This window comes from Thermobia domestica, chromosome 3, assembly GCF_964235325.1.
Source record: "Thermobia domestica chromosome 3, izTheDome1.hap1.1, whole genome shotgun sequence".
NCBI classification, from domain to species: domain Eukaryota; kingdom Metazoa; phylum Arthropoda; class Insecta; order Zygentoma; family Lepismatidae; genus Thermobia; species Thermobia domestica.
Window position 1 is genome coordinate 236,119,088 of NC_137456.1, and position 25,647 is coordinate 236,144,734.

General features: G+C 33.6%; 1 protein-coding gene across 2 annotated transcripts in view; it reads right to left on the reverse strand.

Annotated features, from left to right (window-relative positions):
• Positions 1-783: 783 nt before the first annotated feature.
• The window catches only part of LOC145680983 (piwi-like protein Siwi), a 124,620-nt gene continuing 99,756 nt past the window's right edge, over positions 784-25,647 (reverse strand). For both annotated transcript variants that reach the window (XM_081752233.1, XM_081752232.1), the window contains exons 9-18: positions 24,501-24,609; positions 20,257-20,419; positions 19,189-19,330; positions 18,799-18,953; positions 15,249-15,376; positions 10,569-10,737; positions 7,698-7,822; positions 7,106-7,251; positions 4,220-4,367; positions 784-2,187 (exon numbers count right to left, since the gene is read on the reverse strand). In XM_081752233.1, the coding sequence (XP_081608359.1) occupies positions 2,071-2,187; positions 4,220-4,367; positions 7,106-7,251; positions 7,698-7,822; positions 10,569-10,737; positions 15,249-15,376; positions 18,799-18,953; positions 19,189-19,330; positions 20,257-20,419; positions 24,501-24,609 (1,402 nt within the window). In that variant the 3' untranslated portion in view covers positions 784-2,070. The remainder of the gene's footprint in view (positions 2,188-4,219; positions 4,368-7,105; positions 7,252-7,697; positions 7,823-10,568; positions 10,738-15,248; positions 15,377-18,798; positions 18,954-19,188; positions 19,331-20,256; positions 20,420-24,500; positions 24,610-25,647) is intronic.

A 25,647-nucleotide genomic window follows, 5' to 3' on the forward strand; every position in this document is an offset into this window, starting at 1 on the left:
TAATGTGATAATGAACATTATACATATAAGGATGAAATCAAATTTGAATAAAATACTACATTAACCTGTAAAGAGCTCTTAGCTGGCCACATTGACTACAATCAACTGAGCGAGGCATGGTAGGTGCATTAGATCCTAACGCTTTCTTCTGGTTTTGATTAATTGATGAAGAGTTTAATAGGGGCGTATGCGGTGGTGCTATTTGTCACTATCACAGTGGTATTGTTGACCCACAGACGCTACTTTTATACGAGAATGGCAAAACGAGTTCGATTTGTTCATGCAAGCAGATCACAACTTGATGAATTAAACCTATACTACAAGGATGAAAAAACATGATATGCACTTTTTGGCCATTTTCTGATTTCTTGCTTCGATAGTTGGTCACACTAATATCTATATGCTAATAAAAAATGATAATGGCGTAATTGAAAATTCTCAATTTAGCACTATATGTATATTTCGGTACTGAAAGTATTTTAAATTTAATTTATGTTATTGTAATTTGCTTGCCTTATATCATGCTTTCCCATTCACGTATAAATTTGTTAGCTCAATTAATCCTTCCCGACCCCACCCCTATTGCCTTTTCGTGCTTGGTCAACATCAAAAATTGTCCTCAATTAGAATCAAACTTCGGATTACATCCCCTAATGCATCAAGGAATTCCTCATATTTGAGTAATATCTTGATTGTGTTTGATAGGCTTCTCTGCTGAACCTTGGGTTATATTTACCTTTATGCGGTATGGATCCATTGACAATTTAACAGAAACTATTAAGATCAAAGTGGTACTTCAGTTTTATTGACTTCTTTTTCAACTTGATATACAACTTGAAAAATAATCTTACTAAATAATTGGCAATACTGTATGACAATACAATTTTTGTGACACTCATTGAATTTTACAATGGATATGTTAAACTATATTTAAGGGATTGGATATTACACGGATTACATAGGATATAAGTTAAATAACCACTTTTGTTCTTTACTTCTTCTTGTCATGTTTTAACGTAATACAAAATAGTTTATTGTTATACTTTACTTTTTCGATATTTAAAAAAAGAATAATATTGTAAGAAATTTGTATACATTAGAAATTACGCAACAAAATTCGTAAGCTTTTATGTTTAATTAATCACAGTTTTAGTATTCGTATAATTGCAATTTGAAATATTTATGTATTTTTATCCATTTTTTTCATAAACATTTTCTTAATGTGTGAAAAATGAAATCTTAAAATATATATATCCTAAATGCCTATATAAATCAAAATAAAGGTTAAATTTACAAATTCTAAGTATACATAAATTCTTCACAATACTTGTTTGCTTATATTTTTCTCATACGTATACTAAGCAATCAGTGTCAATACTTTCTGATAGCAACACTACTATCGTCCTATATACTATCTTTGGAAAAATATTTTACAAAAAAAAAAAAAGTACTAAAGAAGTCTAATTGAATATATAAGCTTAATGAGAACAACTAACGTGTTACTAACAAAAATATAAAAATCTTTCAATGTACAGTTTTACATTTTGAAAGTAGACGTTTATATAATTTTTAACGTTATATCTAACATATAGTACTTTTTTCTTAATATTTTTCACGTTTACTGAGAGATTATCTATATTTCTAACAAAATTAGCCTCACTCTTTTGAAAGATTACATGAAAATCTAATACAGATGTCGCCTTTGAACAAATTAATGCTTAGGGTTGCTTTATATTCTTGAATATTTATTTAACCTCATACATACATATATATATAATTAAACACAAAACTTTGGAAATACTAAAAACAAATCTACAAATAATCTTATTTCGCAAATATAAAATTAATATATAAATGCTAAAAAGTATTTAAGGATAATAATATATATATTTGTACAAAGTATTTTGTGATAAATAAAGCATTTAGTAGTGCACGATTGGTACACCATTTACTTCTATCTAAAGACTTCATCTCATCTTCTTCAAGTAAAAAAATACTATTATGGTAATGTAAAAGCAAATCTGATGTATATTCACTCTACATGACTGATGCTTAAATGCAACAGTGATCTTACAGGAAATACAGTAGCTCTTCAAGCATAGTGCTTGGGTTCCGGTGAAGAGATTGTCCAACTAGGTAAGCCAGCTTGTGAGCGTACTGACAAGGAGCCGGCACTCGTACAGTTCCCTAACAAACAAAGACACAATAAAAAATTAGTTCCCAATAAATAGGCTTATTACCATGTAGTTTTTATGAAAGCTGTAACTACATTGAGTTAACAAAGACTTTGTAAGTGATGTTTAAGATTATCCGTGATCAAGGCAAGATATTTTTATGTTTTGATTACAGATGAATACAGTAAATATTATAAAAACTTAAAATAACGTTTTCTGACTTGTATGATAATTATTTTATTTCATTATACAGAGTTTGGTAGAAAAACCTGACGGTCTTCAAATTGAAATTATGACAAAACTGATTATTTCGCATGTCTTTCTTTATTTTCCAGTTGAACTACAACTCAAAGCTTGCAACAATTAGTTATGAAAACATATCGCATCTATCTTTTTGAAAATTAAATTTTTACATTTTGTTCAAGTGTTTTTCCCATGTCTGATAGCCGTATTTACGACTGGCGTAACTGAAAGCTTTGTTTATTATTATTTCTTTATTGGATCAAAACATCCGTTATATTTCAGTCAAAAATTTTCTTGTAAGCCTTATATCTGGAGAACTACATGTAGTGTAGCCAAATCCAAACTATCACTTAACTCAGTATGATAAGCTTATTCCATAATAATAATAAAAATATTACAAAAACTCGATGCAGGGGCCGTTCAAAAATTTTGTGGTTCCTGAACCAAAAATGAATTATTGGCCGAGATCGCATTTTTTTTTCTTTTGATCGTTCCTAAAATTCTTGGCCGAGATCGCAATCTTTTGATCTTTTTTTTTTTTACATCATCCCTAAAATTCTTGTTTAATTTAATTTTATTTTATTTTTATTTATTTATTTTATTTATTTATTTATTTTTTTTTTTTTTCAAATCAATTTTACAGATGTGAAATGTAACATTTTCAAATCATTTCAGTTGCCATGAAGCACTTGGTCATTCCCTGGTTATTCAATATTCATCGGAATCACAGCTTTTCAAGCCTCACCACCGTACTGTTGTAGTTTACGAACTTTCGGGAGAAAAATCTTCCACCGTTAAGAAGAAACCTTCACGAAAACTGGGTATCGTTCAAATCCCAAAGAATATTGGGGAAATAATCTGAACATTGTTTTTCAAAAAGTAGTTATGGTATGTTTCATAACTGTTGTGAACAAAACGCTTTGGGTTACAGTTCAATTCGGAAATAGAAGAGCATATAAGATAAATTTAGTCACAATTTCATTTTGAAAATCGCCAGGTTTCTCTGCCCGATCCTGTATTATTATATATGCATTTTACTCTATTGCGTAGAATGCGAACGAGTTAATTTATTAAATAAACTTTTTACATATAGTAATCAGTCTGTTTTATGTTTAAATTATTAATAATGAGAGACGGGAAGAAATTACTTATTTTTTTTTTTTTTTTTTTTTTAAATTATCCTGGTAAGATTTCTTTATTTAAAAGAAAAGCACTTAATCACGATTCCAACATGGGACATTAGTACGTTCCTTTCTAATTCAGTTTTATTTCCTGAGTGATGACGCGGGGGAGGAGGATGATGTTTTATAGATTCCTTTGTGAGACGTTACTCATTTATAACCAGTAACTAAATTTCAATGATTATTTTTTCAGCCAGTAAGTAAACCTCAAAGCTGCGATAAATATTTTTCAACATTCCCGAAAACATAATTAATTTACCTAATGCATGATTTTCTTTAAAAAAAATATTAGTATATGAACGAAAGTTCATTTTAAGAATCTAGATTTCAAGAGGATAAAAATAATCAACATCAATCTTGAAATCTAGTGTATAAAAGCGTACCTCACTAAGCTCAACAATATTGTTATTTCTGTTTTCTATATTTCTCAAGTTTTGCTATTAGAAAAACGAAAGAAGAAAAAAACTTGGCAATGCAAGAATACACTTTTTACTCTTCCTTTAGCTAAAATATTATACTCTGATTGTTTCATATAGATACACATTAATTAATCTGAAAACACATATCAATATCTTACAAGTTGTCAGCTAAGATTTAAAATGAGGTGGAAGAGCAACTTACCGACCAGTTGTAGTAAAGATGGGTGAGCTTGTAGGTAAGTCTCTGAAGCTTATCAGGGTCAAGACCCACGTTATCTGCTATCACGTTGTACGAAGTTGGACTCACTGTTCCTTGACGGACACACTGAGAGACCAAATAGAAGTCGTATCTGTCAAGAGAAACCAATGATTTAATGTAAAAAAGGTAAATTCCACTATGTTACTATAGTTTAACGAAAATAATACCAGTCGATAAATGTCATAGGAGTGAACAAAATGATGTATATCAGTATAAAATCTCATATGTAGTTTTCGAGAAAATCTAGACTTTTAACATTTTTTTATTTTCATTTATTTATTTTTTAATTTTACTTAATTTTTATTTTTGATTGATTTATTTTTTAAAACCTAAAGGTTTACGGCTTTTGGCGTGGCTGCAGGTCACATTATTATTATTATTATTATTATTATTTTACTTATAGTTCCCTCTCAAACTAAGCAATCGAGTTCATAGTTTTCATGGTTCAAACTTTTTCAATTTTATGGTTGGAAAATTTATAAAAATAATTTTTTCTGACCGTACAATGACAATAAAAATGACCCGGTGCGGACACCCTGTCATTTATTTATTTATTATTTTTTATTAGAATATAACTTTTACATATGACTCTGGCTTAGCAGCATATGATTGTAGCTGTAGTACTTCGGGATTCAAGGCAAGACTGTTCATATTTGAATTAATCAGTACAGATTACTTATCCATCATATGGAACACATTATGATATAACGAATTACTGACTCACTGATATTCTTCAGTCATTTTTCCTTCCAACATTTCGAATGTTACCCTCGAGCGCTCTTCCTTAGGCATACACAGGCGTTAAATCCTTTTCTTATTATGAAAAAGGACTTAAGCCTAAGCCTATGTTTGTTCGTGTGAGGGTAGTACTCAAAATATTTGAAGAAATTTTGTCAAAGTAATTCGACATTCAATTACGAATTGTTCCGCCTGAATCTTTGCCCCACTCTCCACTATAGGTTAAAATCCTGTTTAAATAAAATCTCTAATTGTTTATATCTGGCAAATATATTTATTTGTTTACCCACCAACCATCCATAATTCCAAACCATATTTAAATAATTATTCAAGGACTTGTTATACAGGCAAGCGATAGTGCAAGTAGCGACATCTACTAGCGTGACGCAAAGATAGCCGTTTTCTTTTATTATTAGGATGTATCATATAGCATTGATCAGCAAATATTAGACTGGACTGGATAGATTTTAGTTTTAGCGTCCCTTTCAGCAGTGAGGCTATGAGACGTTGGCCTTCACCTTAATGTGGAATCCGAAATACTTGGGCTTCTACCAATAATCGAACTACTTGAACACCTACCGGGAACCAAACCCGGATCTCTCAGGCCAAAGACGCGTAAGTTAACCACATAGCACAAAAGAGCCCAGCAATTATTGAAGAAAGTAATTTAAAATAGTGAAAGCCATGGCAATGTAGTTGGTAAAACGTCTACCTGCCAATTGTGCATCCCGAATTCGATGCCTGGTGAAAGTAGCACATTTTTCTCGTTCTATCCTTATTCTAATGCGGCTGCGGCGTTTACAAAACCTCTTTAAAATAAGTACATGTGACAACCTGGGAAAGTAAAGCAGGCGGAGCCCTTATAACTACATATGACTTTTGGGCTTTCATGGCTTGTCTCAAAATGGATGTGGGGAGTGAGCTTTAATTTACTTATAAAATAATGGATTACTTATGCAATCATTAATTTGAACTTTTAAATAAGTAAATCTCTTAAAAAAATTAACTTCATGTCAAAACTAGCTCTTTTCTATTTCAACACTTCCGAAAGAATCGAATTTGGCGTACTTAGATTCAATCAAGAGTACTGCTGGATATATCATTTACTTCGCTATCAGTACTTCACTTAGAACTTAACAAAAAGAAAAGAGAAAAAAAACTTTATACGGAATCGTAAGTTCTTAAGTAATCGGATAATTGAGAAAACGCTTCTGTGTATGAGCTGGTATATATTCTTATACGAGGCACGTTCGGAAAGTAACCTCGGACTGGTCACTGTGTGTAGTAGGGGGGGCAGCGCTACCAGCTTTGCACAGACGTCTGCGGTAGATGAGTCTGCAACCAGCCGTGGTAAAGTGAAGGTTGTTTGATCACTAGTTTCACTTTTGTAGCGTCTCAAAATGTGTGCTGCAATAGAAACCCCACAAGTGTGAGGTGCGAGCTGTTATATGTTTTCTTATAGCAAAACAAAATTCGGCAGCAGCTATTCATTGGGAACTTTGTACCGTGTATGGACCAAGTGTGATGAGTGAGGGAGTTGTTCGTGAATGGGTTAATTCATTTAAAAGTGGACGAACAAACATTCATGATGGAGAGGAGTGGAAGGCCATCAGTGGTCACTGATAAACTTCTTCAGAAAACTGATGGGAAACTTCGTGAAAATCGACGTTTCCCAACCTCGGATCTTTCCTATGAATTTCCACAAATTTCCAGGACTATGTTATATGACGTAATAGCACAGAGGTTACAGGAAGTACTATAGCTCAAGGCACAGGCGAGAGATTTTTATGCTGATGGAATTTCTAAGCTAGTACAGAGATATGATATGTGCTTGAATGTTTATGGAAACTATGTTGAAAAATAGAGCAACGCAGTAGTTTTCATATGTATATAATAAATTCTTCTTATTAACTTTGGTGTTCCATTTTTAACCAATCGGAGGTTACTTTCCAAATGGCCTTCGTATAATATCTAATAGTTGTAATTCAAAACACAAATTTCCGAAATTTCGGCTATATTACTGTATGACTTTGACTATAAGTCTATAAGAACAGTGACTTATTTTCTGAAGAAAGAAAAAAGAAAAGTTACCTTTCAGGCAAAGTAATACAATCATCAACCACAGTTCCTGGCAGAGGATTCCTTTTGTCCAGGAAGAAACGGGAATTAATTCTCTTTGTAACAATGATGAACGCCAATTTAAAGTTTGGTCCTCCGTATATCTCACTCAGCTTAGTCTGTAACACAAATTCAATTTTCAGTCTTATACCTAATATAAGATATTCTTACAACAAAATTCAAATTAACTAATTCTTCTAACTTAATACTAGTAAATTAAATTAATAGTTCAAAACTAAACAGTTAGATATAATTTAACACATCAAAAGCTACTGTACTAAAATGTTTTGGGAGACAATACATAATTAATAAAAGGAGACATGAAGTACTCCAAGATTTGCATCGTGCCAGAATTACCGTAATAAATAAAATTTAAAAAAAAAAAAAAAAAGCCTCCGAATAAGAAACATGCGCATATATTTGAAGATTTTACTAATCATGATAAATTGTGCATAAGAAATTGTTCTTTCAAGTACTCAGCTTCATTACAGACATAGAACAGAATACTGCAGATAATACCTAAGGAAGATTATTACTTATGTATAGTAAACTTGTTTTCATTTACCTGAAGGAGCTTAACCTCATGCTCAAAGACATATGTTATCTGTCCTTCCCCAACTCCATCTCGGTAAAGCACAATTCGTTGCGGCAGACTACCGTTGTTGTATTCCTTGAATTTGTGAAGAGCCTCTGTTGAAAATAAAAATAAGATAAAAATGAAAGTTCGAACAAAATCAAGCTGATTTACGAATATACTTTTCGTGTGAAGCTACTATCGTCCCTAAATCAAGCTGTTAGAAACTCGTTTTTGTATAGGGGGCCGCGGTGGCTCAGTGGTAGAGCGTTCACCTGTGGTGCTTGGGGTCTCGAGTTCAAACCCTGCTCCTGCCAAGTGAACTTTGTGGTGGACAAACACCGCGTGCGTGGGTTTTATCAAGGTTCTCCCGTTTCCTCCCACTTTCATTCCACCATTTCTTTCATCTCTCATTATCACCGTCTCCTTTAGCCTAACCGGCATAACCGTGGGACGTAAAACTCAAAAATTTCACTTCCTTTCATTTTTTCGTTCTTGTATAATTGCTTTTTTCTTATTTTTATTTCTTTTTGGATCTAAAGATTCAATATCTGGAGAACTACATATAGTGTAGCCAAACCCAAACTATCACTTAACTCAATATGATGTGCTTATTTCGTAGAAAATACGAAAAGTCGGTTTAGGGGCCGCTCAAAAATGTTGTGACGCCTGATCCAAAAACTAATTACTGGCTAAGATCGCAATCTTTTGATCCATTTTTTTGGATCATTCCTAAAATTCTTGTTCCTTTGTCTTTTCCGCTATTTAAAGACTGTTGACAAACTTAAGAAATATGACCAAATTAAATGTTATCCCTACATGTAGAGATCTGATCGCTTTTTTTCAAGAATGGACATAAGAATAAGAAGAAAAGAACTAGTATTTACGACAATTCTCGACGACATATTACTTACAAAATATTGTATACACAAATTTTAATGAAGAATCGCTGATTGGCGATTAAGTAGTTTATAGAATATGGATATGGAAAATGTTATTAATTAACATCCATTATGGAACTAATGACGAATTTATGAATGTGATAGATGGTAACTTTTTTTTGGAGTTCTTGTAACAGTTCACGGCAACAAACTAAGATCACTTTAACATTGCTTGTCAAGTGTGTTAAATTATCAGGTGACGATGTAGAGAAAAAATGAATTGAAAGCGAGTATCGAAGTTGTTTCTTTCCCAGACCCTATATGTAACGTTCCATAAATGTTTCTTCACCTGTATCATAAATATTTCTTCACTTGTATCCTGCACATTTTTTGTTAGGAATCCAAAGGTAACCTCACATCATAGTTTGGTTCTCGTACAGAGCAACGCAAAACAGAACGAAAGTACATGCAGAAACTCACCAATGTTGTTTTATTAGTTTACACAGCTAATAATTTCGGCGGCTCGTACATCCTATCGTCTTCAGAATCATACTTTATATTTTAAATCAAATTTTATACGTACAAGAAATTTAACGGTTAATACGGGTAAGGGTTGTGAAGCATGAATTGAATATCATCGTATAAAGCTTCACTACGAATGATATTACATTTTAATTACAACAACATTCACTTTATCCAAGATATATAAATTATAAATATATAGTACTTTCAGTTTTACTACTCAAACAGCACCACGTGAACTGGCAACAAACACTATTTAAAAAAAAAAAAAAAAGTCTACTTAATATAGTGTGTTGACTGACAAGACTCAGAAATATTGCAGAGCTAATGAGATTTTTTTCTTCTTTATGTAAGACCCGCTGGAATTACTAGCTACGTACATTGAGAGTATACAGAACATCGGTGAATTTTTAAATTAAAAACTGTGTTCTCTGTGTATTGTAAATTAAAACAAAGTATGTACAGTTCTACTATTTACATGAGATTAGAAGGAACTTGAATTTAATTTATCATCTTTGGTTGGACACAATCAATTTTACACTTTCTGCAATGCTAAAACGTAACACGATAACTAGCCTGTAATATGTCGTAATTTTTAGCAAGGTGAAGTGATTTCACGAGCCGCTCGTACTCACTTCGTCGGTTACGAATGAAAGATGAACGCAGATGTCGAACGAAGCACTTAAATTCTTATTATCTTATTTCCATAACATTGCACTGTATCTAACATGAATCGTTCAAAAAAAAAAAAAAATGCCTAACTAAATCTGTTCTTACTTACATATACATACAATGAAAAGGAAATAAAGAAAAACCGAAAATGTACATTAATACTTCGAACACTATAACCGAATCACCCTCACCATTAAGCAGAATAGATTTTGTAGTCTTGTCAATTTCCACACTACGAACTAATTGCTCCTGTGCAGCGCATTTGAACACAAAAGGGAAAAAGAATTGCTAGATAGGATTGGCGTCAATGACACAAACAAAACGTGAAATATTTGAACGAAACTAATGATGGCACAATCCCAGTTTTGGTCAACATTATTTAAAAGTTTTAACATAACCGAAGTAACCAAGTAAGTGTTGTCCGACGGTTTATTTTTGATGGTGATCAACATTATCAATGATATTATTTGTCACAAAAGAAAATGCGTGTTTTTCGCGGGATAGTATCTTTTGCTCTTGAAGCAATAGAATATAAGAGAAATATATATAAAACTTTTTTTTTTCAATTTTAGGATATTTCTTCACTACAAGTCATTAACTGGTCCTAAGATGAAAAAAATGTTTTGAGATTGCACTAAACTATAAAGTACGAGACCTGAGTGCTTAGGGAAAAGTTAAAGATAACATTTATTAACAGAAAGATTAAAATTAAATAGAGAACTGTCTAAAACCCTTTTACTTTAAATATTGCAATATAACTATCGCAAAGTAAGAGATCCAAACTTACTGCAGATATTAACAGTTAGCTCGTTAGATAACTCTTCGCCTGTTCGATGGTAACTAACGGTGCTGAAATAACGAGTCATTGGTTTATCAAGAGAAGCTATCAAAGCACCAATGGACATTCCCCGTTGACTAGTATCATGGTAAACATCGAATCCAACCACCATTAGCCCCTAGAAGAAAAACAAACAGTGAATTAATTATGAAATAAAAATTATTTCATGTTTCAAAGTTTTACTGCATTATTTTGTAACTATACACTATAGATATGAAAATATAGCACCAGATCTAATTAAATACTGTTACATTCAATGTAATCAGTCTGTGGATTGTTATTGTAGTGTTATCCTGTTTTAGTTTTTTCTTTTCTTTCAGCAGCTGCAGAATGAATTGGCCAACTTGAATTCGCAATTATGTTTTCTTTACAGTATATAGCAAGAAGACTATATTCAAATTGATCCAGGTGTACAAAAGTTGTTGGAAATATGCACTTTTGTTGGGGATTTGTGCAATATTCTACGAGACATCTGCGGTAGGTGAGAAAGGTCACTTGAATTAGAAATAATCTGAAATCCTGATAAAACAGCCCGTAGGTGGTTAGGGCCTAAAGCCAGCTTCTGGCATTAAGTATTTTCGATGTGTGGTTAGCACATTGACTCCTTTCTCCGTTAATGCTGACTTTATAGACCGTAGTTTGCAACTTTTTGTCAAGTAGCTCCTCAATTGTCTTCAGGATGCTCAGTGGACCATCTGGTGAGTACGAGTGGCCACTCATCTTTCCTCTTACTAGACCTGGAACTGGTTGACTTGCTGATCTCACTACTTCTTCCTCGCCTCAACCATAGGTTGGTGGGCAACATGGAAATTTTAAAACTATTCTCTTCCTTGGGAGAGCTGTTTTATATTTTGATAAGATCTCTTCTTCGTGACTGCATCTAGATATTCTATCCTTGGTCTTCTTCCTCCTGGCTTTCCTTCTGCCTTTCCCTCTATTAACGCGGTGATTCAATCGGAGTGTCGAATAAGATGGATAAGCATGCTGTTTCTTCTTTTTCTTATTATCTTCATGATCTGTCGTCCTTCCTTAGCTTACTTTAGTACATCTTCATTCGTTTTCCCTTCGGTCCATGATATACGCAGCATTCTGCGCCACCACATTTCAAATGCTTCCAGTTTGGATATTTCAGCTTTTCTCAATGTACACGTCTCTGATCAGTAAAGCGTTACGCTCCATACCATCAGTCTTAATAAATCGTTTTCGAACGTCCAACGACACATTCTTGATGTTAGCAGTCCTCTTTTCCTACTGAATGCTTGTTTAGGCTGTGCTGTTCTGAAACTTAGTCTCTTTCACTTCTTCTGTCCGAAGATATTAGACTTCGTAAATAGGGGAACGTCTTAACATCCATTTTCTGTCCCTCTAGCCATACGTTTTCCCCTTCCTGTCTTGCTCTTGTGCACTTTATCACTTTGGTTTCCTTCTTATTTATCTTCATTTTGCATAATTTTTCTAGTTGGTCGTTCAAGTTTGAAAGTGCTTCCTGCATGTACTCATCGTTCTCCGCTACCAGTGCTACGTCATCAGCAAAACTTCTTGTGCTGAAAACTTGGCCATTTACTTTTACGCCTTTCTCATTTTTATCAAAGAATTCTTTCATAGGCTTCTCTATATAGACACTCAACAGGAGAGGTGAAAGTCCACATCCTTGCCTTACTCCTTTACTTATTCTTTCGTATCTACACTTATAAAGTTGGCCTATCACCCTGTATCATTATTTTAAATCAATATATTGACACTTTGAAGCTACAACAAACAAAAAAATATAATTTCAGAATTTTGTCAATTGCGAATCTGATGATATAATATTATATATTATATATACAGGCTTCTTACAAAATTACTTTTATCATTTTTCCTGACTTTTCCCTGATTTCCAAGTGCAAGACCAACCATTTTCCCTGACCTGCGACATTTAACAAGATAATGGTGTACTGATGATGAATGCCTATAAAAGCTAAATAAAAACTTGGGCCAGTGATTCTCAACCTGTATTCTGCAAAAGATGAGCAACTTTCCGTTTGCAACACTAAATAGTAGACACAGAGTCATACAAAAGGCTAATAATAGTGACAAACAAATCAGTGTAAGCTAATCAAAGAATTGTTATAAACTAAGAAATTGGCGACCCTTCTCCTCAATGAGCAGTTGTAACTTAAGAATTCTTTTAAAAAATGTCAACAAATTGCTTCTATTAATTTCGAAGAAAATATGACGCACTCCTAAAAATTTAGTAAACAAACGAAAAAATCATACTTAATGGAATTTCTCAATATTAATTCGAATTCAATAAAACGAGAAAATGAAACAAGAAAACGAGAAAATGAGTTAAACTTTTCAAAATAATGTGTAAATGTATATGCAACTGTGAGAATGCAAATTGAGATATTTTTTTTTTCTCAAATGCAAAAACATTTGAAAGTTTAACATAATGAAAATTATGGGGAGCGAACATTACAGCTGCCCATGCCAATTCCCTAACTTCTATTTTCTTGTATCAATTTCTTTGTTATTGCAACAGATCCTAGTTGTTATCACAATAAAACACCAATTTCTTTGTTATTGCAATAGATCCTAATTGTTATCACAATAAAACACAACTTTATTATGTTATACATATTATACAACATATTAAAAGGTAACAAGAATTTAAGAATGTTCAAAAAAATGGATCAAAAGATTGCGATCTTGGCCGATAATTAGTTTTTGGATCAGGAGCTACAAAATTTTTGAACAGCCTTTATATATAAATATATATAAATATATGAAATATATATAAATAAATAAATAAATACGGAATAAGCATATCACATATATTGAGTTAAATGATAGTTTGGGTTGGGTATACTATATGTAGTTCTTTAGATATAAGACCTACAAGAAAATTTTTGCCTGAAATATATTGGATCTTTTGATCCAAAAACAACTTAAATGATATTAAGTAGGAACACTACTTAAAAGCTTTTAACACTAATAGTTATGATTACTTGTTTTAGTTACTTAGATTGACTGCTTTAAAATTTTGCTCTCGCTTTTAATTTCTTCTGATTCCAATCGTTGTTTTTTCTTAAATCATCTCTTTTTTTTTCTAATTCTTTTAATTTAGCCATTTTCCTCCGTTTAAGTACTACCTGAGACCTCTCATTTTCTCTTTTCTTCCAAAGTCGAATCGTATCTTGTTCTCGCACCTTTTACAAGAAGTTAAGAGTTCTGGATCTGAAGCATTGAGACATCTAATTCCACCTATGTAGGCCAAACAATCTACCAGTTGTCGTTGGGAATACTGAAGAAACCTCTTGCGAATTTTCTACCAATAAACTTTTGTTAATAGAAATACCAGACTCTACACTTTCATTTCTTTCCATGTGAAATAATCCGTCTTATTTTCACAAGACTCCACAAGTGTTTGAATTCAGTTTTGCCACTTGGAACTGATTTATAAAACTCATCAAGATTTGTTTTGCTTCCATCTGAATTAAAATAAGACGCCAACACACTTTTAGATTGCTGAAAAAAAGATTCGAACTCTTTCTGAACTAGCTCGGCTTTAACATCATCGAGACGAAATGACTGATGGAGTATTTCCAAGCATTTCCTCATCTTTATCCGGACAATTTTAGGTTTATGCAAGAAAACCTCAGGATCAAGGCATGAAATGGCTCAAGGAAAAGGATATCTAAGAGGACATTTTTCGACTATTTTTTCAGTAATGCCTATCAAAAATTTTTTGACAATCACTGAAGAAACTGCACTTGTCTACTTCCTTGATATCTTTAAGCTTCCCAAAGTATTTTTTTTCTGCTCCAAATCCTATATCTATATTCTTTGGGGTTTTCAGATTAGTTTTAACTTTTAGAGCTTGCCCTCAGTTCTACCTTGGACATTGGCATTTAAATTTTATCATATATTCTTACGAAAAAAAATGTTTAGTCTATTACGGTGTGAAAAAGCATTGAGTAGTAGCAAAATGCCCTAATTTATTTAACAGTACTTCTACATTATTATGTTTTCAACAGAAAGAAATGCCACCATTTATAACTGAAGTGTAAAAAATCAAAAATATATTCATAAATTACATTTTTAATATTAGAAATAATGTTGTGTACAACGATACATGAAGTAGTAACTACTTTACTTAACAAGTTTACATACTATAAATACAACTCCTAAAACTCAACGAAAATCATTTATTTGTAGTGCTTCTTTCAACAAATAATGACTGAATTATTGGCTTATTTTAACAAATAGGTAAGATGGACAATAGTTTCATTTCCTGAGAGAAATCACCAATTTTCCCTGATTTCCAGGTTAAGCACCATTTTCCCTGACATTTGACCTTCGTTTCATTTTCCATGACTTTTCCTTGTTTTCCCAGTTTTCCAGATTTGAAAGAACCTTGTATACAGTAACTAAACTATTGATTTTACTACAGTAGACATAAAGAAATTTTAATCCCTTTTAACTTATCAAACAATTTGCTTGTTTTACAGATTTACTAAATTTCCGTTAACACAATCAAACTAAAAATAACTTAACTAGAAACAAAGAATCGGCACTGAACGTATAATTAGACAAGAAAATATAACAAAACACATCATCTGTATGAATTAAGTTTATGATTCTTACCGCAAGAGGCATTTCAATCGTCCAAGGAGCTCCACCTATCTTACAATTGATCTGAATAGCAACTTTCGTGGCAATAGACATTACTCCTTTGCTTGTCAAGTTCTTCGCCAGTATCATTTGTGTTGGCACTGCAAAAGGAATTTTGTACGTAAATTTCAAATGAATATGAAAACTAAGTGTTATTCACAATTTTTATTTTTCATTTCTAGTATAGTCGACTCTCAACCTGTTTCAAGTTTCACAGGAGTTGCTAGTACTTCTGTGTGTTGTTGTTAGTGAAACTGATAGAACTCTAGAAAAGTAGTATGAAAACTGAAGCAGGGTATCAATACGTAAATTAGTCTCTGACATAAGTCACTAAGAAAAGAGCAGATGAAATTATTTTTAACTCCAATAAATATTTCTCTCTATAATATCACTAAAACAATGAACTTTAAGGCAGAGATTGTCACACTCTTTGTCGTCATTATCTTGTTGAAGGTCGAAGTTTCGAACCTGTTGGCTGCCTGAGACATACTGAGGATTATTCACAATTTGAACTATTATTTATTTCATAGAAATTGAAATTTTAACTTTTGCTTATTGTGTTGTCCTTTAAGTGTCGTAAGATTGAAATTTTTAAAACATTTCAGAAAAAAAAATAGTTAGGACTTACTTTTTCTTTTCTCAACATTCTTTTCGCAACACCTGAGCTATGATTTTCTGTTGGAGTAACAGAGAAATTCGATTGTTTGTACTAGCAGAAACGCAAATCTTCATTTCCAGCCTATCGGCGGTTCCTCTATCAGTAGCAATACCAGCAACATAACTTTTTTTTTTTTTAGCGCTTTAGAACTTACTGTTCTGTATCGTTGATGCTTAGTACACATAAAATAATTTAAATATACTTTCTGTTGTAACTAATATGATATGAACTTATCTTACATATTTTATCTTCTATGGGATCAAGTATTTTCAAAATATCCTGTATATCATCTTCCAAGATTTTTTTTCATTAGTTTACATGGGAAATAATAATAATAATAATAATAATAATAATAATAATAATAATAATAATAATAATAATAATAATAATAATAATAATAATTATAATTATTATTATAATTATTATTATTATTATTATTATTATTATTATTATTATTATTATTATTATTATTATTATTATTATTATTATTATTATTATTAACTGAAATTTTAATGATTTCTTGTTCAAATTTATGTAACTCTTCCTTATTTCGTCAAAATTAAATTTGGTGATAATAGTGAAATTTAATTTAGTATTAATTATTAGTATTAATTAACAAATCTAGTGGACGGCGTCAAATATAGAAATAGGAGGGAAGCAAATAGAATAGTTGACTATTTTTCGATAGCTAGATAGCATTACAGTGAAATGAAATGTGAAAGTGAAATAAAAGCAAAGATAGGAATGGCGAAAGAAGCCTTTAGGAAGAAGAAAATATTATTTTGTGGGACATTGAATAAAGTGAGAAGTAGACTCATAAAATGCTTCGCGTGGAGTATTGTACTGCATGGGTCAGAAAACATGGACATTACACAAAAATGATGAAAAACGATTAGACTGTTTCGAAATGTGGGTGTGGAGAAGAATGGGATAATTAGTGGGACTTGGAAATGATGAGGAAGAAAAGAAGATTTTAGGTATTAAGAAAAGGGAAAGAAACTGGTTGGGACATTGGCTAAGAAGCAACTGTATCATGAGGAACTTGCTAGGGAGTATGGTGGCAAGAAAGAGGGAGAGGACGAAGAAGACTACAACTGATGGACAATAGCAAAATAGAAAAATCGTACGTGAAGACGAAGAGGTTAGCGGAAGAGCGTGGAGCTTGAAAGCTTTACAGTTGCGGCAAGTAACCTGCCAATAATGGCACAATATCTATAATGATGAAGATTATTATTATTAATTTTATATATAATGCAAATTCATTTTGAAAAAAAAAAAAGCATTTAACTTCACTTGAAGAAGGAATCAATAAAATCACATAATCAAAATTCCAGTTCCTTTCAAAGAAAGTGGAACAATAATTTCTAATAAAAGTTAATGGGCTAAAAACAAGATGGCGTAGATACTCAACGCCGTTAATGAAAGGAAGTAGGTAAAAAAAAAATGTAGGAACGTATCTGCTGTCTTCCTTTCAATTTCGCTGTTTGTTAACTATTTATTTTCCCCTTGAAATGAAATACAAGTATTATTATTTAAAAAAAAACATCAAACATTTGATCCAAGAAAAGATACAAGACTGTACAAAGTTACGTTCTTGTGATTGAACTTTTGTTTACGGGTTCATTTTACCGTAATAGTGCTCTCCAGTGCGATTTGAATGCAATGGATTTTTTGTTATCCTGTGAACTACCTACAACTACCATACAAACCTAAATATGCAAATAGTTATTTCAAAATGCCTTCACATTTGCAAAAGTTATATAAAAAAATGCATTTCTTCACGAGCACGATAAACTGAATCCTTTATATGAGGGTCATTGCATAAGTCATGGCAACTATTTTTTTTTCTCGAAAATGGTAATGAATTTAAAAAATTCTGAAATATGCAAATGGATGGTTAGTTCATATGTAAACATTACATGGAGAGAGGTGGATAAACTAACAGACCACCGTAAAGATATAGAACAAGAAAAAGACGAAAAAAGTTTTGTAGTTTCAAACGTGTTTTATTGTCAATTGCAACAGTACACAACAATACTGGGCAGAAACACGTACCTGTGACATCTTAAGAGTCCCTCAAAGTAGTTTCCCAAAGAATCCATCACACACTGCCAACACTGTGAAAGATGCCGAATAGGGCTACCCATGCCCTCATCTTGAGCGAATTTTCGGATCTCACGCGTGACTTCTGTGGCAGTCTTCACGTATTTGAAAGCATGTTTCACGCAATGGCTGTTTCACCTTTGGCATGAGGTCATAATCGCAAGGCGATAAGTCTAGCAAATATGGTGGATTTTCTAAGATGTCACAGGTTACTATTCCTGCCCTATACTGTTGTGTACTATTGCAATTAACAGTAAAACACGTTTGAAACGACAATTTTTTTTTCTCATTTTTCTCGTGCTGTATCTTTATGGTGGTGTATGTGTTCATTCATCTCCCTACATGTAATATTTACACATGAACTAACCTTCCATTTGCATATTTCAGAATTTTTTTATTCATTACCATTTTCGAGAAAAAAATAGTTGCCATGACTTTTGGAATGATCCTCGTATATAGCATAGTGATACTATTCGAGAATATTTTTCTATAAGGGCAATGCTGCTCATGAAATCCGATTGATTTTCTAGAGGAAAAACACGTCAAGACTTTGAGAACCCTGCTTTAAAAGAATATTTATAAAGTTCACATCTGCAAGTTTTATTTTAAATTTTAAACATATACATACATTCAGATTACTACTTTGAGCTTTTCGTTCGACATACATTAACGATGTTTTTCTTTTTAAATAAATTACATCTGTAAATCGTTATTCCGAGAAGCAAGTAGAACTAACATATATTTTAAGTGCTACTTTCTTACCCGCTCTATCAACACAACATTTCTTCTTAATTGAAGCATAACGATCCAAGCGGTTGTTGGGAAGCACACATACAATCAGTTGAGGATTAATACTGCAGATCAAGCTCTCAATGGCATCAATGTAACTGCCCAAACGGTCATCCCGCAGTTCCGTACTGAAAAGTAAGTAATGCATATATTGAACAAACTTAAATGAAACATACATATACATTTTTGTTGTTGTTAAATTATTGAATTATTTGCGAAATGCGAATTTTATAAAAATTTCAGATAAATTGTCGCAGTTTTGAATTTTTAAAGTTTCTTTTTATTTGAAATATTTACTTAAAATAACAAATGTACGTAGGAAAACACTCAGGGCGAGTTTGAAGACATTTAAATGTTACTTACTATTGTGGATTGGGCATTGTAAATTTCATTGAGCTCCCTGAACGCTGCACTGCTCCCATGAAACTCTGTACATCACGCATGTTCTTACTTGGAGCAATAACAGCCCAAGATTTTAATACAGCCAGCACAAGCATTTGATTATCTGCAAGGATGAAAGAAATACATAGCTAGATATACATTTGTAGTATTTAAAAGATTGTTTTAAGCACCTAAAATCTAAGTGCTATGATACAATAAAACGTAAGTACATAATAGGCAGTTACATGAATGAACTGAACAAAAGCTTAAAGCAGTTCTCTCTTCAGTTTAATGTGTGTCGAAGTATTCAAATAATTAATAACATTTTTGACAAGATTACACAAGGTGTTACAAAAATATGTGAGAGTATTTTAAGAATAGCTTCCTCACATCAAAATAAGAAAAAAAAAATTCTTATGGGCCTGTGGTCGAAGTGCATAGCTTCGTAGTTAGAGGGTGCCGAAAACGTGAAAAAATGAACTTTAAAAGTCCATAATTCCACTCTAAAGGACCGATCACAGTCAGGTCAAGACATCACTAAGGAACTAGTATGTGAACTATCCGAATATCTATCTTTCAGAACCTCTGATACTTGTATAATAATTTTTAGAAAGGCTGTTTGGGAGTGCTTGATCCCTTTCCCCCTACCTTTTTAAAAATTGATGTGCAAGTACTGGAGCATTCTTAAACATGGGTATTTGGATAGTTCACATACCACTTCCTCAGTGATCGTCTTGAGCCGACTACGATAGATCCCATAGTAGTGGAGCTATGAACTTTTGAAGTTTATTTGTTTCACGTTTTCGGCACCTTGTAACTCCGAAACTACCCACTTTTGAGCACAAGTACATAATAACTTTTTTTCTTAACTTGATGTGAGGAATCTGTCCCCAAAATATTGTACGAGCGTGTGAATACTGTTAAGTTTTGTCCTTTGAAACAAATAACGATCACAAACAAAAATCAAAAAGATGTTCTTGCTGAATGTTTCTCAATTACTGTTTCTTGTCTATTTATATTGTTTGCTCTCTACCACAGTACAGTACTTACTTCTTAACTCCCTGGTCCAATCTGTATTCGGACCAGCATCATATTTTATCTCTTGGCCTGGACGTCCACCCTGAATGATCTTTTCTTGAGGCAGAATACGGGCTGGGAATTTCACGAGTTCTTGACTTAGCTTCATATTCCATTCTTCCAAGTCTTGTACAACCTGTAGCATAATTATAACACTTAATTTGAATGCTATCTTTACATTATAAACATTAAAATTTGCAGTAAGACGCAAAAGTCCTGGCGCATCACTTCTATTACACTACCTAAATATACCTTCTAGCACATTATTTACTTTTTAAAAAAATGAAACATGCAAGTAATAATGTTACACGTACTTGCAATATGAAGGTAGCAGAAATCACTTTATATTTGTCCCTTTAGGAAGCAATATCAGATCCAAGCGACTTTTAATGCTTTAAAAAAAATAAAAAGAAAAGTAAAGTACCGGTAATAATTTTTGTTCAAAAAGTGGGATCATTAGTATACATTCTTTTTACACATACTTACGCAAGTGGACTTTTTTTTAATAACTGTGAGGTAATTCCGTAATTTGTTTAATGTTTAATAATAATTCTTATGTTTGTCAAAGATTATCAATTTTGGGTAGTTTTCTTTCCAAAGGTCGTAAGGAACTTCATGTGCTGCCTCCTCGTTTGAGAACTCCCTTTATTGTTCTCAAACCTGGTCCGTTTGAGAACATTATTCTTTAACCGTTAAGAAAGAAAGAAATTAAGAAGAAAAAAATCTGAAATTTTCTTACTTTGGAGTATCCTTCATTCATCTTACAAGGAATGGGCATGAACGTGTTATCCGGACATCCGAATCAAACCTAGCCCATTCGATGACATAACAAAAATATGTTCATGCACAAAAAATTAGGTGCCATGGACAACGGAGTAAGTCCCTGGGGCCCTTTAACCCTGTTAATATAAAGAAAATCGTAGACTCACAGTGAAATAGCTATTGTATCAATACTGTTCACTTGAAAGTCATGGTTTACAGTTCATTTTCTTCAGTATGAAACAAGCTTTCCAGAGGTGCTATGTATTGGGGCCCATAACTTACTTGAACAGGAAAAATTGGGGGATTGTCGGGAAAATTCCCTCTAGAAATTCCTTCCACCACCTTTGGACCCCTCTGGAGTGGCCCCGGCTAAAAGCACACAATCAAAATGTCTTTTGAAAAATACTGTAGGGAATAAGAATGAACTATAAACCATGACTTTGTAGTGAACAGTATTGATACAATAGCTATTTCACTGCAAGTCTAGGATTTTTTTTATATTAACAGGGTTAAAGGCTCCCAGGGACTTGCTGCGTTGTCCATGGCACCTAATTTTTTGTGCATGAACATATCTTTGTTGTGTTTATCGAATGGACTAGGTTTGATTTGGATGTTCGGGTGACAGGTTCATGTCCATTCCTTGTCAGTTAAGTAATGACTGAAAAAGACAATGTTTCACCCAAGTTATGAGAACTTTTAAAGTGGTTTTCGGAACATGATTGGTTTACAAAAGGCATTTTCTACTGCATTCTGAGAAAATCTTACTCCATAAATAAATAAATAAATAAATAAATAAATAAATAAATAAAAATAAATTATAGAACTTTGTTAGCTTTTCTTGTCTTACTTCCAATATTATGTAACTCTTTGATATAATGTTATCTAAGTAAGCTATTCAACAGACTTTGAATTAAACTCACTAACGTTTACGAAGGGACCTAATGCACTCTTGAGAAGATGCAGCAAGTTTCTGAAACAGCTTTAAAACCTCATATAACAATGTTGCGTGTACTACAAAATGCAATTGCCTCAAAATCTTCAAAGAAGATTCGTTTACACACTGCAAAATCCATTCGCATCGATCTTTCTGTTTCCTAACTTTTGGTCTAGTTTAGGAAACTCTAAGAGAAAAAAAAAATAATAATTGATAGCCACTGAGTTATAACCAGCGTTAGGATTTTCATAGTAGAAAAGGTGCTAAAACAAGGCGAGAAAAGACCAATATAAATGCTATTTCTTCTCAAATTGTACTGAAAACAACATAATACAAACTACACACGTGCCCTCACTCTCTCTCGCTCTCTTCATATGTAAGTTTGTCTATAGATGTTAAATGAAAGCGTGTTACTATTTGGAGATAAAACGTCTTTGTACATGCTAAAGTTCCTTTTCACATCCATAAAACAATGGAGCAATCTTCATCTTCACTCCGAATGGCAAGTCCGTAGATGTTGCAAATTCGATAATATTCGAATTCTTCTGAAGTCTAACTTCAAGCATTTCTTTGGGAAAACTGTTTAACTGATGCCTCACGAAAGTTAGCAGCACTTTATCCTTTTTTCTAAATGATATGTTCCAAGTTTTTAATGGCAGTCGTCACATACCTTCTCTGGATAAAATATGGCACCTGCGTCGTCTGAATTCAAAGAAAGCGCAAACTGCTTGGTCTTGTCAAAATTCTCACACCTTCAACCCACGATGACCAAAATATTCGGAATAATATTTTAAAAAGTAGCAGTAAAAGAAGACGAAAGGGAATTGGAGACAAATTCCGTCCCCCACTCCCTGAGAAAAGCCTAAAAGATGCTGGAAAATTATCTCTATGAATTCTTCGTAACATCTGACATCTCTGATACTTTTGGAGACCTAGTTTTCGCTCTAAAATGAAAGAACCATGCACTTGGAAATCCTATTCCTAGTTAAAACCCTTTCAATATCTGGGATTAAGGTTAACCAGTGTTTCAGCAAAAACCCTGTGTACACTGATCACCAGTTGAATTAAAGACAGCAAGACAGTTGCAGAAATCGTCTTGCACGAGGTTCCACCAGTGCATGTGAAGGATACGCATCGCGCGTGTACTGCTGCCGTGTGCTTCCTCTCTCGGTATCCGTGTCGGTGCAGTGTGTGATAAGCATAACAAAGGACCTGAGTGCATTTTACCGTGGTTAAATCGTACGGGTCAGACGACTGGGTGGCTCAATTTCGAAAGTAGCTACAGCACTCAGATTTTCAAAGACAACTGTGTCAAGCGTGTATCGTGAGTACCTGGCTTCCGGTAAAACAGCACTCGCACGGGCAAACTGCAGCGGTCAGGGGCGTGTCGACGGCAGGGATAGGCGCCGACTGGTCCGCATGGTAACATTAACATCCGATAGACGGGCCACAGTGCGTCAAATCGCGGAGAGGTTCAATGCAGGACAATAACGCAGTGTTAGCAGCCACACAATGCACAACCACCTACTCGCCATGGGGTACAGAAGCCATCAGCCCACGTGAGTACCCCTTCTAACCGCACAACACAGAATAACGTCTAGCATGGACAAAGGAACACAGCCACTGGATCACAGAAATGTGGAAAAAAGTTGTCTGGACAGATTTGTCACGTTTCACATTGGTGCATGCCGATCGACGGGTACGGATCCGTCGCCAACCGCACTATGCAATGAATTCATCGTGCCAGCAGGGAGTTGTGAAGGCCGGTGGTGGTATTCTCATCTGGTACATGTTTACATGGACTGAAATGAGTCCCCTAACACGTGTAACATGGTCCCTCACAGATGAACGCTACCGCGATGTTCTGAATGACCATGTCCTGTCATTTGCTCGACTGCAACATCCGGATGGTTATATCTTTCAGCAGGACAATGCACCAGCCCACCGCTCTTGGATGGCAGCCGACTGGTTGATGAGCACTCCTCTAATCTGACAACACTTCCCTGGCCATCATGGTCACCGGACCTCAATCCCATCGAACACATCTGGGACGCCATGGAACGACGCCTTCGGTCTATGGACGCTCTTCCGACCAACCTGTGTGCTCTGTGGGAGACTTTTCAGCAGATATGGATTGAGATGCCACAACTACACTTCAGGCGCCTCGTGGAGTCCATGCTGCGGCGGGTAGCTGCCTTTATTAGACCGAAAGGTCGTGATACACGGTATTAGGTACGTGTCTCTAATTCAACTGGTGAGCAGTGTAATCCATTGAAATATTACTTGCACATATTTGTTTCTGATTGAAAAAAAAAAAGTAGGATTTATTTTTAAAATTATTATATTTTCTACTAAAAAGAAGGGAAATATGGCCACTTGAATCTGCAATATAGTCGGTAATAGTTTCTTACTTTTAAGTCATTCAATAAATAACATTATTAATATATTCTGAAAGAAGTAGAACTTCAATTCCTGCATTAAAAAGTATCTTTAGCAAAACCTTACTGACAGTAACACTTACATTGGGTTCATTCAGCAGTCTTCGACTGAATTGATTCAATCTATCAATACGCATTTCTGGACTCAGTCGTGTATGATCAGCTAATGCTCGCATGAGAGAGAAGTTGCCCCTAAAAAATGTAAAAGTGTGATTTAATAACTGAGAGCATTAAAATACTAATGACAATGTTGTGTTATACAGTAATTCCAACACCGAAGACAGAAAATTAAAATAAACACACTATTAAGCAATACGAAATTAAATCAACTCTTTTATCTTGACTTTTACTCACAGGATATCCTTTGCTAAAAAAAAAAAATGCTGAAATATATTGAATTGTGTGTGTCTAATACTAATGATAATGGCATTTTTTTGTTCCAGCTGAAAAGCTATGAAGACAAAAAAATTAGTTTTTATACCTTAAATTATCGTCTCAGAGTAACCTAAAGGAGCTTTTCTTCGCCATTGAGCTTTGTTTATATATGTATACTGTAAGTAATACAAGATAAGAAATTTTGAATAACTCTTCTACTTTTGAAACTCTGAAAGGGTGAGATTACATATTGTATAGTGGATTGGATATCCTACTTGATGGGGTGGGGGTGGGGGTAAAAACTAAAGCGGCCATCTGGAATCTGAATAGAGAATGTGAACTATACCGATTAATGCTAGAATACTAATATAAGTAATACAGTGATGAACTTAGGTCCTCTTGAGTAGTGCCAGAGCACCTGGACAACCGCAGATAAATCTATACCCTCTACCCTAACAGTGGATATGCGTATGATACAACACCGTTAACAACATTTTACAAGAAACTGAGGCAAACAAGGCGTCAAGAAGGAAAAATGAGGGAACAGCAGGAAATCGATCATGCCCGGGTACTCCAACTGCAATTGTGGCTACATCCGTCAAGGGCCCAACGCTGATTACTCTTAAATCAGATCGAGTTAAAATTTGATTATACGGATGCTTCATATTAGCAAATGACATACTACAAGTGTCAAGTGAATAGCACTTGAATTAGAATGACAGGTGGATCCAGTTGTATAATTGATTTTAAACCAAACCGCCGACACTAATGTTCCTGAACCCTCTTCTATGCGCATGGTAAAGTGGAAAAACAAAATCATAGGCAGACCTGATTTCAACCTTCTGGACCGATCCC